The sequence below is a fragment of the Argopecten irradians genome, chromosome 6 (genome assembly GCF_041381155.1).
Source record: "Argopecten irradians isolate NY chromosome 6, Ai_NY, whole genome shotgun sequence".
Taxonomy (NCBI): Eukaryota; Metazoa; Mollusca; class Bivalvia; order Pectinida; family Pectinidae; genus Argopecten; species Argopecten irradians.
In genome coordinates, this window is record NC_091139.1 from 17,577,499 (window position 1) to 17,590,795 (window position 13,297).

At 37.8% G+C, this 13,297-nt stretch overlaps 1 protein-coding gene across 1 annotated transcript; it reads right to left on the bottom strand.

The window, feature by feature from the left end:
- Nucleotides 1–8,671: 8,671 nt before the first annotated feature.
- LOC138326291 (retinal homeobox protein Rx2-like) lies at nt 8,672–11,192 on the bottom strand. Its single transcript, XM_069272408.1, has 3 exons — nt 11,100–11,192; nt 10,101–10,354; nt 8,672–8,774 (listed from the first exon to the last, which is right to left on the bottom strand). Exons 1-3 carry the CDS (start codon nt 11,190–11,192, stop codon nt 8,684–8,686), a joined length of 438 nt encoding a protein of 145 aa, XP_069128509.1. The 3' UTR covers nt 8,672–8,683.
- Nucleotides 11,193–13,297: the final 2,105 nt, after the last annotated feature.

Sequence of the window (13,297 nt, forward strand, 5' to 3'; positions counted from 1 at the left end):
AACATTATTTTGAGTCTGGCCTTAGTTCTCTTGTTTGTATAGATGACATGACCCTGGCTGTTAATAGGACGTTAACTAAACAAATGACATGGTGAACTGCTTGTAAGTAATTTTTTCAACAAGTTTGCAAGTGATACAATACTGTTCACATGTTACATATTCTACTAGAGATTGCTGTGTGGATCACTGGTCCGAGGTCCGCGCCAGAAGGTAGACAGATTGGGACTAGTACCGACCTTAACATTAGGGAAATACACCCAAACCTCATCTTCCGATTTCAGTTGTCTACGTGCGGTTCGACTATCGTGATACCGTTTCTGGCGCTTGTCTGTTTGATTGAATTAACGTCCTATTAAAGATGCTTCACCGCTGAAAAATGGTATTTTTTCACTTTTAAAAACAGGACCAGACGATTTAGTATTTTTCATCAGTTACAAAAGTTACTTACTTTACACCATTACCACCATTGAAAAGTTTGAGCTTCAAATTTTACTTCAAGTTAAAAATATAGAAAATAATTAATTGCATCCCGAAAAAATTCCGTGCCGCTATATCCTATACGGAATGAAGTACTGATTTCGCATGCACCAAAGGCAAAAAAAATAATTTATATATTTTTTTGTGTTTATTAGACATATATATACACAATTAAACACCAATTATTGTTCAAATGATGAATATCATTTATGCTCTGTCGGCGGTGGAACAACTTTAACAACTATGGTCATGTAAGGTATGTGGTGTGTTGCATGTATGTTGTGCGAGGTGCGTGTTTTGGGAGACTGCGGTATGTTCATGTTGTGTCTTCTTGTATAGTGGAACTTTTGCCCTTTTTATAGTGCTATATCACTGAAGCATGCCGCCGAAGACACCAAGCAACACACCCCAACCGATCACATTATACTGACAACGGGCGAACCAGTCGTCCCACTCCCTGTATGCTGAGCGCTAAGTAGGAGCAGAAACTACCATTTGTATAGACCTTGGTGTGTCTCGGCCAGGGAACAGAACCCAGAGCCTTCCTCAAAGGGGCGAACGCTCAACTCAAGGTCAAAAGTGAGGCAGCGCCAAGGGAGGCATTAGGAAAGATAAAGTCAGTTAGGAAGAAAAGAAAACATAACATCCTAAATTTAGTCGCCTTTAAGATCATGTAATCGGGGCAGCAGGTACAATGCTTACGCCCTAACGTGTATCCTAAAGACGGCAAAAATAAAAAGATCAAACGTCGCCTATAGGATTTGTATAAGCATTCTAAATATATTTGTAATGCTTGTTGCAATTATGCAGAAACACATTTTAAAGCCGCACCAACAGTTCTAAGTATTTTAGCTTGTTTCCCCGGATACTTGTTTGTTTGCTTGATTAAATAACGTCCTATTAACAGCTATGGTCATGTAAGGACGGCTTCCCATGTATGCGGTGTGCTGCAATAAGGGATGAGAACATCTTTAGTATGGACCACATAGAACAAATGGCCTTGCAAACCGTATTAGCGGATCCGTAAAATTCCACGTCATACAAAAATCAGACATACTTCAAATCATTTAGCCAAAAGGTAACTGTAATGACATCTTGTAATATTTTTAAAGAAAAAAAACCCAAAGAATCGAAAAAAAATTTTGTGCACTATTATGGAAGCCAGGAACAGGGCAACTAAATGTATGGCTCCTCCCGGTATTCCGACGAAGGCAACTTGGCTGAATGTGTGTCGAAACCTGGACCGACTTGACGAGGTAATTTTAATACATAAACAAGTGCAAGTAGAATCAATGCAATAATTAAATTATTTTAACAAGAGGATTTTGCGGTTATGGCGACATAAGTATTTAATTTTGGATAATGGTGCCATTAAGCCTAAGCACTGCGCATGGATCCAGTGCCGGCATGTACGTTGTTGGCATCCAATCCAAAGAGCTTTGCATTCCAGCTCTTTCTCTCCGCATGTTCGGCAAACGCGATATCTTCCACAGCTCCACCATGCAAACACAGGGTTGTCTGAGTGGAACACTCTGTGGAAGGAGATGGCTGGTGTTGGGGAGAGGGTAATCCTGGTCTAGTATCTTGAGCCTCGTTTTCATGTGTGTTGTATCCTGAAATTAAGATTGATAAATTATTTTGGAATTTACTTGTACATATTAAATATAAACGAATGATATATGATCCAACTACTAAGATGCTCCGCAAATTTCATGTATTTATTTCTTTGTTTGATTAATTAACGTCCTATTAACTGCTATGGTCATATAAGGACGGGCTTCCATGCATGCAGTGTGTTGTGTGAGGTGCGTGTTTTGGGAGACTGCGGTATATTCATGTTGTGCCGCTTTGTATAGTGGAACTGTTGCCCTTTTTTATAGTGCTATATCAGATACCAAGCAACACACTCCATCCGGTCACATTATACTGACAACGGGGGAACCAGTCGTCCCACTTCCTGTAAGCTGAGCGCTTAGCAGGAGCAAAAAGTACATGTACCACATTTATAGACTTTGGTGTGTCTCGGCCAGGGGACAGAACCCAGTGCCTTCCTCACAAGGACGAACGCTCAAATCAATGCCAAAAGCGAGGTGGTGCCAAGGGAGTAATTAGGAAAGATAAAGTCAGTAAGGAAGAAGAGAAAAGATAGTTAGATATGTATCCAAATTTTTGTATATATGTATAATGAGTTGAAATATGCACGTACCTGGCTGGTTTCTGTCGGAAGTGTTGCCATATTGGCACTTTTGTACTCAAAGACGCTTCCGGATGGTGAGGGATACCTCAGCTCCTGTACATTTAAACACTTCATCTACCTAGAAATGCAAATATATTATGGCCAAATGATATAAGTTACTATTGTCCTGTATAGATTTGAAGAATGTACAGAGAGGATTTCAGGTATGAACAATCAATATATTCGGTAATACACTTCCATTATAATCCCTAAATATAAACCTTTTGTGACGCATATAGTTATTCTTTGAAATACATTTCTGTTTTTTGTGAACTTTATTCAACTAACATGCTTAATCAAAGTATTTAAAGAATTAACTCATTTTTAATAGGCGCCTTATTCAAGAAAAAGAATATCTCAGGAAGGGCAGTAGCCATACCAATGTCAGCGAAAAGGCACAAGACACGGATTTCATTATTTTTTCTCTTGTGTGCAAAAAGAAATATGACAGACTTCCTTCATTACATTGCTACCAATAGTTTGGCTACAAGGAAAAAAAACACGCCAATCTTTTGCACGACAGATGAATAGTCCAAGCACAAGGACATTTCCAACAAGCCCAAGGCAGACTTGGTACTGACAGTTCTAAGTGATTTGGATGCCATTGATGATGATGGGAAACGCCAAGAATTTATTAAAAAGTTGCGACACTTGAACATTAATAAGACTGAGTTACTTGCATTTCTTCAAGAAATAAAGGAAATTACATGAAATTTTAAGTAAAAGTGTGTTTATATTTCGTTATCAGTGCAAATATGTGCTCGGATCCATAGTGTCCATGCAAAATCAAGATTACGACCTTTTCCATCAGAGTGCCCTTTCTTAAAGAAAAAACCACAATTCAATGAAAAAAAACCTCTATACAATGTAAAATTTGTTACGTTCGTCTCTTCAAGCAGAAAATGAACAGAGACTTATTCATGAAATTACAGTCATTGAGCTTAACTCGTACCTGACGAAATTTTTCATATGTATGCGCCAAAAAGATGGATCTGAGTAGCAGCGAGGATATTTAAAAGGCATGATTGGGTCATTTGAGAGATACTTAAATAGACACAGATATGGTGCAATTATAGTTACTGGCTACGGATTTTCTGGTATGCGAGAGGCACTACAATAAAAACAAAAAGATTTGAAAAAAACATGGACTTGGTAATAAGCCACTAGCCGCTGACAGGATTGAAGACGCAGACATGAACACGTTGTATGGTAAAGGACAGTAAGGCAACCAAACACCAACGTCATTTATTGAATACACTTTGGATGAAAAATACACTATATTTCGGGATAAGAGGAGGGGAGAGGAACATAGGTCACTATGTTGGGGAGATGTAGAACTTTGCTACGATAGTGCAACTAATTTTGAATATTTAACATACAACGAACGCCAAACAAAACGCATAAAAGAATCAATATTCGCGAGAGTAAAATGTAGAACAAAACAAAATGTCCTGTCGAAACCTACAAAGTGTTTAGCGATAAAAGGCTTTCAAACTACTGCAACAAAAACCATCCATATTATCTCGCTCCTGTAACGAATGTGTCTAAGCCAAATCCAAATGCACACTGGTTTCTTCGAAGTCCAGTTGGTCGACATAAACTCAGCCAACTATTGAAAAACATGGTCAAACAGTGCGAACTACCAGTTGCCGAAACTAGGCGACTGACAAACACCAGTATGAGAAAACACCTATGTCAGAAATTGATGGAAAATAACGTACCCGACACTCGGGCAATACATATCACTGGACATAAAAACCCAGTCACTGAATTTGTTTTGTTTGTTTGTTTGATTAATTAACGTCCTATTAACAGCTATGGTCATGTAAGGACGGCCTCCCATGTATGCGGTGTGTTGCGTGTATGTTGTGCGAGGTGCGTGTTTTGGGAGGCTGCGGTACAACTACCGGCATTTAAATAATATTCAAAGACAAAGATGGCGATTCTAATACAACTACTACTAGACATTTCTTACGTCGATCAGACACGGACTCCGAGACCAACTTCGACTGTTTTCAGGGATCATCTCAAAATGTTTAATTTAAAAGTTTTGCGCGGACATCGCCGAGGACATCCCAGCACCTCGCACAACATACATGCAAGCACTGCATACATGGGAGGCCGTCCTTCCATGACCATAGCTGTTAATAGGACGTTCATTAATCAAACAAATAATAATCGTGTGTGAAAGTAGTAGTTGTATAGAACCAGCGGTAGGGTCCTTCTATGTCCAAGTGTATACTTTGTTGTTATTAACTTTACACTTGTTATGTTGATATTTAAGCATCTGCGGGTACAATAAAATACCATGTACCACAATCCTGTGTTGTTTACTCTCTGACCACGCTATATTTATACGGAACCCAGTGACAGACGAACGTGACTACACTCCTATTACAATTTTATAACAATAACACTGTCTCACTATCAATAATCTCTACAAAATTTGAAAAAAAGTATTCCTTATAGTTATAGTATTGTGGATATATATAAAAATGCGGCCATTTGCCCAACGAATAATCTATTCATAATCCTCATAATCTTTGTCATCCCTGCATCAAGTCATTGACAACTTGTAAGATTTAACAGCCTATTCAATCGGATTTCATTTTCTTTTCATGAGGTGTTCTGATTGCAGAGAGTGACGTTTGCATTAATTCCCACCAACAGAATCAATGTTGTCGCTGTACTGTCATTATACACTCATAAGTTTATTACATTTGTATAAAAATGATTAATGGAGTCAACGCCATTAACATAAATATTTTGAATGAGGATGAGTTTTCAAAGTTTCATTCTTTTTTTAAAAAGCGCTTTTTGATTTCCCTTTTTCTTTCGGTTTTACTTATTTCATAATACACATATCTCTAAATTGCTTAATATTTGAAAACAAACCAATTGTTTATGCCACGTTTTGGGTTTGTACAATCTTAAAACCATGTCCGAACGATAAAAAATGTGAACTTTATTTTACATTGATTGCCAAAAAAGTTATACAACTTATACAAATTATTTCGATGGCTTGGATGAAAAAGCGCGAGGGGTCTTAGAATGGAAGGCAACCAGAGTGTCCTTGGAAAACCAATGTGATCGGGTAGGCGACACCTGAGCTTCTCGCACGATATACAGTGTACGCACGATGTCTGAATCGAATTGAAGTGCGAATTGAAAATTAAGGAATAGACTTTTTTCATGAAGCACTAAGTTGCCATAAGAGCTCAAGTACCGGTGAACTCTTGGATTGGCCAATTATAAAGAAAAATGAAATATCGTCTAGAGCTAATATTTTTTATAGCATATGTATGACGTGACGAAATAGCTTGTTCATATGATAGCATATCCAGCTAAAAAATACGCATTTTCAACAGAGATAAGTGTACACGAGTATGTACTCCGGCGGATGACTAGTAAGAGAGAGGGAGAAAGATAGAGATTACTCCCATTCATTGGGTTAAGAAATTGATTTGTACTCTTATTATTCGTGTGATACCATTATGATATATAAAACAAGCGATGAAAAATAGAAAAAAAATCTTGACAACTTGTAATGATATAGGAAATAAGTAAGAGAGCGAAAGAGAGAGGGGGGGAGGAGAGAAAGTGTGAGCGAGAGAGTGAGTCGATGAATCGAATCTACCCTTTTCATGTTATTGATGGCTGAAATGTTAAGATCACCTCTGCATAGAATATCAACGCTAACTGCGCCTTCGTACCATGAAAACTCAGTGTTAAATTGCTCGATGATTGGCATACAGAGAGCAAACAATAAAGAATAGCTATCCTCACAGGGATGTCCACACTGACAATATGCAGAATCGGTAAGATTTGCTCTAAAAAGGTCATAATTCAGGGAACTTGCTCGGTTTCTTAGACGCCAATGGAGGATATTAAAATTTGTATTTGTTTTCAGGGATTTCATTATATTGAGTTTAAAAGAATTTATGGAAGGAGAATTTCTAATGTTATGGTCTAAAACATTCCAAAGATATATGGTAGAAGGAAAATGAACTTAAAGGTCGTATATAAGTGAGATACAGTTTTTCCAAGTTATTTCATTTTAGAATAAGTTTAAGTTTGCGTACACTTGCTATGTATTTAGTTACTTTACTTTAGATATATTCTATATGGATATTACACTTACAGTCGTGAGTTATAATAACACCGAGGTGTTTGTGATTATTAGTAAAATGAATGGGAGTGTTATCGAAAGTAAGGGACGGTTATACGGTAACTGACGATTAGATATGACTAGAGCCTCTGTTTTAATGGGAATTAATTTCATCAACCAATCTTTCGACCAAATTCCTAGTTTCCTTAAGTCCGATTGTGCTTCATTCTCGATTAGAAGTAAGTTCGAGGATGAGTACAATGTAAGAGAGTGAGGTATCGTCTGCAAAAAGCCTAGTTTAGAGAAGCAAGATTACAAGAGATATCATTAATGTACATCAGGAAAAACAAGGGTGCGAGTACAGAACCTTGAGGAACTCCAGCAAGTATTGTTTTAAAAGAAGATAATGATTGTTCTACAAAAACCGCATGTTTTCTGTTACACAAATAGTCACTTATCCATCGAAGAAGTTGACCTGATATACCGTAATTGTTCACTTCAACGTTTTATGACTTATACCGTCAGGTCCTGGCGCTTTTTTAACATTTAATATATCTAAGATTTCACTGGGAGCAATATTTATTTCAGATAAAACAGCCAGTACGACTATCAATATACACTATCGTGTAAGAGAAATGATATGTTAATAATCCATTGTTATGCATTGCGAGATGTTAGAAATGTCTACTAGTAATACTTAATCCGCATCTGAAACTGACATCGTCACCAGCACGACTCACGATACACCTACCTCCAATTCCAGCGGGCGCGATATCATTCAGCTGTCACAAGTGAAAAAGCACAACATCGTTTCCACAAAATCTGTGTTCTATGTATATCAACGGCGGAACTTTTAAAATTAATTTCCATAAAAATCCAGGTAAATAGCTACCTCGTGTCACCGCCTCACTTTTGGCCTTGAGTTGAGCGTTCGCCTCTGTGAGGAAGCTCTGGGTTCTTTTCCCCTGGCCGAAACACACCAAAGTCTATAAAAGTGGTAGTTTCTGCTCCTGCTTGGCGCTCAGCATACAGGGAGTGGGACGACTGGTTCGCCCGTTGTCAGTATAATGTGACCGGGTGGGGTGTGTTGCTTAGTGTCTTCGGCGGCATGCTTCAGTGATATAGCAATATAAAAAGGGCAAAAGTTCCACTATACAAGAAGACACAACACGAACATACCGAAGTTTCGCACAACATACACGCAACACACAGCATACATGGGAGGCCGTCCTTACATGACCATAGCTGTTAATAGGACGTTAAATAATCAAACAAACAAAAAATCATATCATACTGACAACGGGCGTCACACTCCCTGTATGCTGAGCGCCAAGCAGGAGCAGTAACTAACACTTTTATAGACTTTGGTGTGTCTCGGCTAGGGGACAGAACCCGGAGCCTTCCTCACAGGGGCAAACGCACAACTCAAGGCCAAAAGTGAGGCGGTGCCAAGGGCGGCATTAGGAAACAAAAAGTCAGTCAGGAAGAAGAGAAAAGATAATATCCTAAATTCAATCGCCCTACCTGCAGGGCTGAGCTTTATATCAATGAGATCTCGGATTGCATTGATACTGAGCTACGAGACTTTAAAATCATCATGGCAGATAATTTCATGGTTTCCGTACAATAACTTTTGTACCTTTTATCAGATTTCAACGAAATTATGCACATGTCTATTTTCTATATCAGTGAGGTTGCAAGTAAAATGTAATCTTGCTTTAACATTAATTTTCAATCAAAACGAAATCAAAATTCAACATCTAAATATAACACATTAAATAAATTTATTATTCGAAATTTTCGCATTTCGACGAGTTAGAGAAACAATATTTATTATCGCTGATGTGAACGGTAACTTAGAGTTATTCCCCTTTTGTTGCACAGGTACATGCCACATAAGGGTGTCGTTCATAACCAGTCACATTGCATCGATGGAACGGGTCACTCCCAGACCTGCAGAATAAACAAAGCATTTTCTTTTAGCTAAACACATATTAGAATTAGAGAATATTTTAGAGGCAACCTCTAATTACAAGATAAAGATGATGATTCTGTCATGTTTCCTCATACAAGCACGTTTATCTAATTGACTACAACTCGGCCTTTTCTGATATTTAGGTACTAGTACCATACGACATGATATTCATTAAATTATGTAATCAATTTGCAAAATTTGTACCATAAAACAGAAATATTTATGCTATCTAAAACTGAAAATAATTGAAGGTCTTTACTTTATTTACCAATTCGTCAGAACGAATTAACAATAATTTAAAGGTAGGTTTCCCTCCAACCAAATAAAATATTTTTTTTTTGGAAAATCTGATAAACTGAAGAAAATATTAAAAAAAACATATTAAAAATACCTCAATTTAAATTTCTGTATGCGTATGAGATTGAACAAATGTGTCTATAATACAAATTTGAAGGAAATCCTTGATGTATTACGATGTTAGACGGACAGGATAGTACGTAAATGAAGCTCCAATGCAACGTGTTGTCGAAGTTTCGGGCATGCACATTGTTACGTACTAAAAGTAAACAAAATGGCTGAACGAAAGCTTGTGAGAAAAAAAATGTATCTGAATCTGCAACAAAGAGGACGGAATAAGAATGGTATTGGTAGCATCCTAGGATATATATCTAGGGAATAGATGTCAGAGATGGCATGTAATAAAAGAAGAAACAGAAGCCACATCTCAAGCGGAACTAACCCGGATTCTGTTGGGACTCGTGTTGCACGTGGTGAGTTAAAATTCAACACATATGCCAGCGGACATGCAGTGGCAGACTTAACTACATATATGTTTGATGTACTAAGCTAGCGAGCGTATGTCAGTAACATGAAGTGTTTTAGATTACATGATAGATATAAACGATCCATCGCACTTCGATTTGTTGTTGTTTTGTTTTTACTAAACATACCGTGGCAAGACTGTCACTGCTATCTGACATTTTGTTGCACGCTTCCGTTTGTTGATGCGGCCTCGTTTTGGGGAAAAATACGTCATGTTCTAAGTAAAGCTTGAATTCGCTCTATTTTTAGAGGAGTATTTTCCTGGTCGAGCTAGGCAACTGACCACCCATATTGTTCGCTGTATGCATTGGAAATGATCTGAAGATTATATCTATGAACAGGATCAATTTCGATTTCGTATTCTTTATATTTCATTGGGAGAAACCTACCTATAAAAGTGTATGTTTGTGTAAACATACCATAAAACTGAACGAGTTACATCTCTAATTGCATTACATATGGATTCTAGCTTTTACATGTACCTCCGATAGAGCATTTCTGGCTGAGGAGAGTAAGAACTGAAATAACCAGGGGAGGCATGACGATTGTATTCACCCCTCGTCAGGTGGTAATGTGGTTGGAAACTCATAAGGTTTCTGGATTCTCCATGAAGTGGAAATGGCAATTCCCCCATGATTCTGTTAAATCCACATGTACGCCTTTCATTGTGGAAAGTTGGAATGTTGGAATTTCGCATGTCCTTCCGCCATTTTGCCCGGCGGTTTTGAAACCAAACCTGTAAAAAGAAAATGAAAAGATATAATGGGCTTTTCTAGTTACTGATGCACGTGGCGTAAATCATTCAAATAAAACCGTGTATTGATAGAGAATATGGAACCCATCATAAAAGATTTTACTGGTATCTTTGTAGATTTACATACCACAGTCATATACAGTATGCATATCTGCGTCAATATAAATAATCACAAGGCGCTATATTAAGCAATGGTTTCAAATTTTATTAAATTGTGTATTGTCAAAATATAATAAAATTTGAAACCATTGAAGGCTCTGGGTTCTGTCCCCTAGCCGAGACACACCAAAGTCTATAAAAGTGGTAGTTTCTGCTCCTGCTTAGCGCTCAGCATACAGGGAGTGGGACGACTGGTTCGCCCGTTGTCAGTATAATGTGACCGGGTGGGGTGTGTTGCTTGTTGTCTTTGGCGGCATACTTCAGTGATATAGCACTATAAAAGGGCAACAGTTCCACTATACAAGAAGACACAACATGAATATACCGCAGTCTCCCAAAATATGACATGTCACAACATACACGCAACACACCACTTACATGGGAGGCCGTCCTTACATGACCATAGCGCTGTTAATAGGACGTTAATTAATCAAACAAACAAACAAGTATTGTCAAAATTCATTTTAGTCAACGCCAAGGCAGAAGACCGTTAAGCTCCATGCAATTGGGCATCTTTGATTAAAATTACGTTTACATTATATTTGCTTATATATTTACTTGTTCTTACTTGTATGCGCGCCTCACAGAGACTAATGTTGGACGCTAGCTGCTCGCGGAGGAATATATCCGGGTAATGGGATTTGGAGAAGAGCGACTCCATTTTGGCTAGTTGATACGGCGTAAAGGTTGTCCTTTGGCGCCTCTGTTAAAGAAATGATACGTACAATACAAAATACAAAAATGACTTACGAAATATCTACTACAAACCAAGTTTCATTCGCTTGAAATTTATTTTCTTGAATTTTACGATTAAAGTAAACTCGGAAATGTTCATGTGCGCGAATAAACATTTTCAATTTTTATATTAATAGGTACTCCCATTCAATTTTTAAATCCGCGAACGTTAATCTTCTCGACTTGTTTTGAAATAGATATTTAGCTTCTGAGAATAAAAGTTAGTTTACAGTAAAAGTGAAGCGCTATTAGAGAAATTAATTAAATACTGCATAAAAAGTATCTCGTGGGATTATTTTGACCGGAAACAGCGAAGAGTAATTTTGGCACATATAGCTTATTACATAATTAAAGTTAAATACCCCGTTTGAAATAGTTATTTTTTGTATGCATAAATATATATCATTCTTAGGTGTACTTGAACATAACTTAATTGATATGAAGTGTGCGTTCTAACCTTAACTATTACTGTTGACTCATAGATTTTTTGTTTGTAAATTCTGGCAAAATATACATCAAATTGTACATTTTAGTTCCGTAAGTCCACAAGGTTCAGTATATATTCCTGTCACCAAATAACCATGCCGCTATATATGTTAACTAGTGTTTATAGATGTAGTATGAGCGAGTTTGACCTGATTCGACCTTAAAGTTGACGATGCAAGTTAAAAAGTATACACATCTGGTCATTTTGACATTGTTAGGAAAATGGTGATTATAGAAATATAATAGCAAATATGACAAATATCTCTTTGGTAACTATACATATGTAAATTAGTACACTTCATTAACCACGGTTTCGGTTGATTACTACATCAGGATGCATATATATGCTGTCGCTGTTACCTGGCACGATGTCGCTACGCTCTCGATAACTTGGTCAAAGTATTGGTGATGTTATCTCGACGGTGCCGGCAGGTGGCGCTGTTACGTCATACACGCATGTGTAAGCCTACCCAGGTATTTCATTATAGCTGCAGCACAAGCGACAACGATTTTACGTGTTTTAACGAAACGTACCGTGCATAACAAGACTCCTATCAATATTACTGAAGTAGTTTACATATTGTCAGATTACGTTAAGTATGTACAGTAATTACCGTAGTCAAATCGGACATCAGTGTGGATTAGTTTTTGGCAAGCGTTGAAACATTGTCATGGAGAAATTGAAGACTGAAATGTAACCCAAAAATATTAAATGTTGATTTAGGAAACCAGACTACACGTACAGAAGCTAAAGGTATTTTACTTTTATCATTTCAGTTGGCTTTTGGTGATTTTTTAAACAAAAACATATCATTTAATCTAAAACGATGCCCAAAATTGGAATGTTGTTTGTTTTTTTATGTGAAAATCATGCCCATTTAATCTACAGGAGTTTATCCTCATACTGTATTGTCAAAGAACGACAGTCTGTATTGTTTGCAAGTGGCCCTGCAGGTAGGGCGTTAGAATTGTACCTGCTGCCCCTATTGCATGATCGTAAAAGGCGACTAAATTTAGGATCTTATCTTTTCTCTTCTTCCTAACTGACTTTATCTTTCCTAATGCCTCCCTTGGCATCGCCTCACTTTTGGCCTTGAGTTGAGCGTTCGCCCCTGTGAGGAAGGCTCTGGGTTCTGTCCCCTGGCCGAGACACACCAAAGTCTATAAAAGTGGTAGTTTCTGCTCCTGCTTAGCGCTCAGCATACAGGGAGTGGGACGACTGGTTCGCCCGTTGTCAGTATAATGTGACCGGGTGGGATGTGTTGCTTGGTGTCTTCGGCGGCATGCTTCAGTGATATAGCACTATAAAAAGGGCAATAGTTCCACTATACAAGAAGACACAACACGAATATACCGCAGTCTCCCAAAACACGCACCTCGCACAGCATGCACGCAGCACTACGCATACATGGGAGGCCGTCCTTACATGACCATAGCTGTTAATAGGACGTTAATAAATCAAACAAACAAACAAAGTATTGTTTGCAACACATTGTGCTTCCAAACCTTACTTCCGAGATGAAACACGTGTAACATTAACTAGCT

Excerpts from the sequence above, each read along its gene's own strand:
- LOC138326291 (XM_069272408.1), bottom strand. The coding sequence starts at position 11,192 with ATGGAGTCGCTCTTCTCCAAATCCCATTACCCGGATATATTCCTCCGC. Across the intron at positions 10,355-11,099 it reads TCTGTGAGGCGCGCATACAA|GTTTGGTTTCAAAACCGCCG; the intron begins GTAAGAACAAGT and ends TTCTTTTTACAG. Across the intron at positions 8,775-10,100 it reads CCAGAAATGCTCTATCGGAG|GTCTGGGAGTGACCCGTTCC; the intron begins GTACATGTAAAA and ends TTTATTCTGCAG.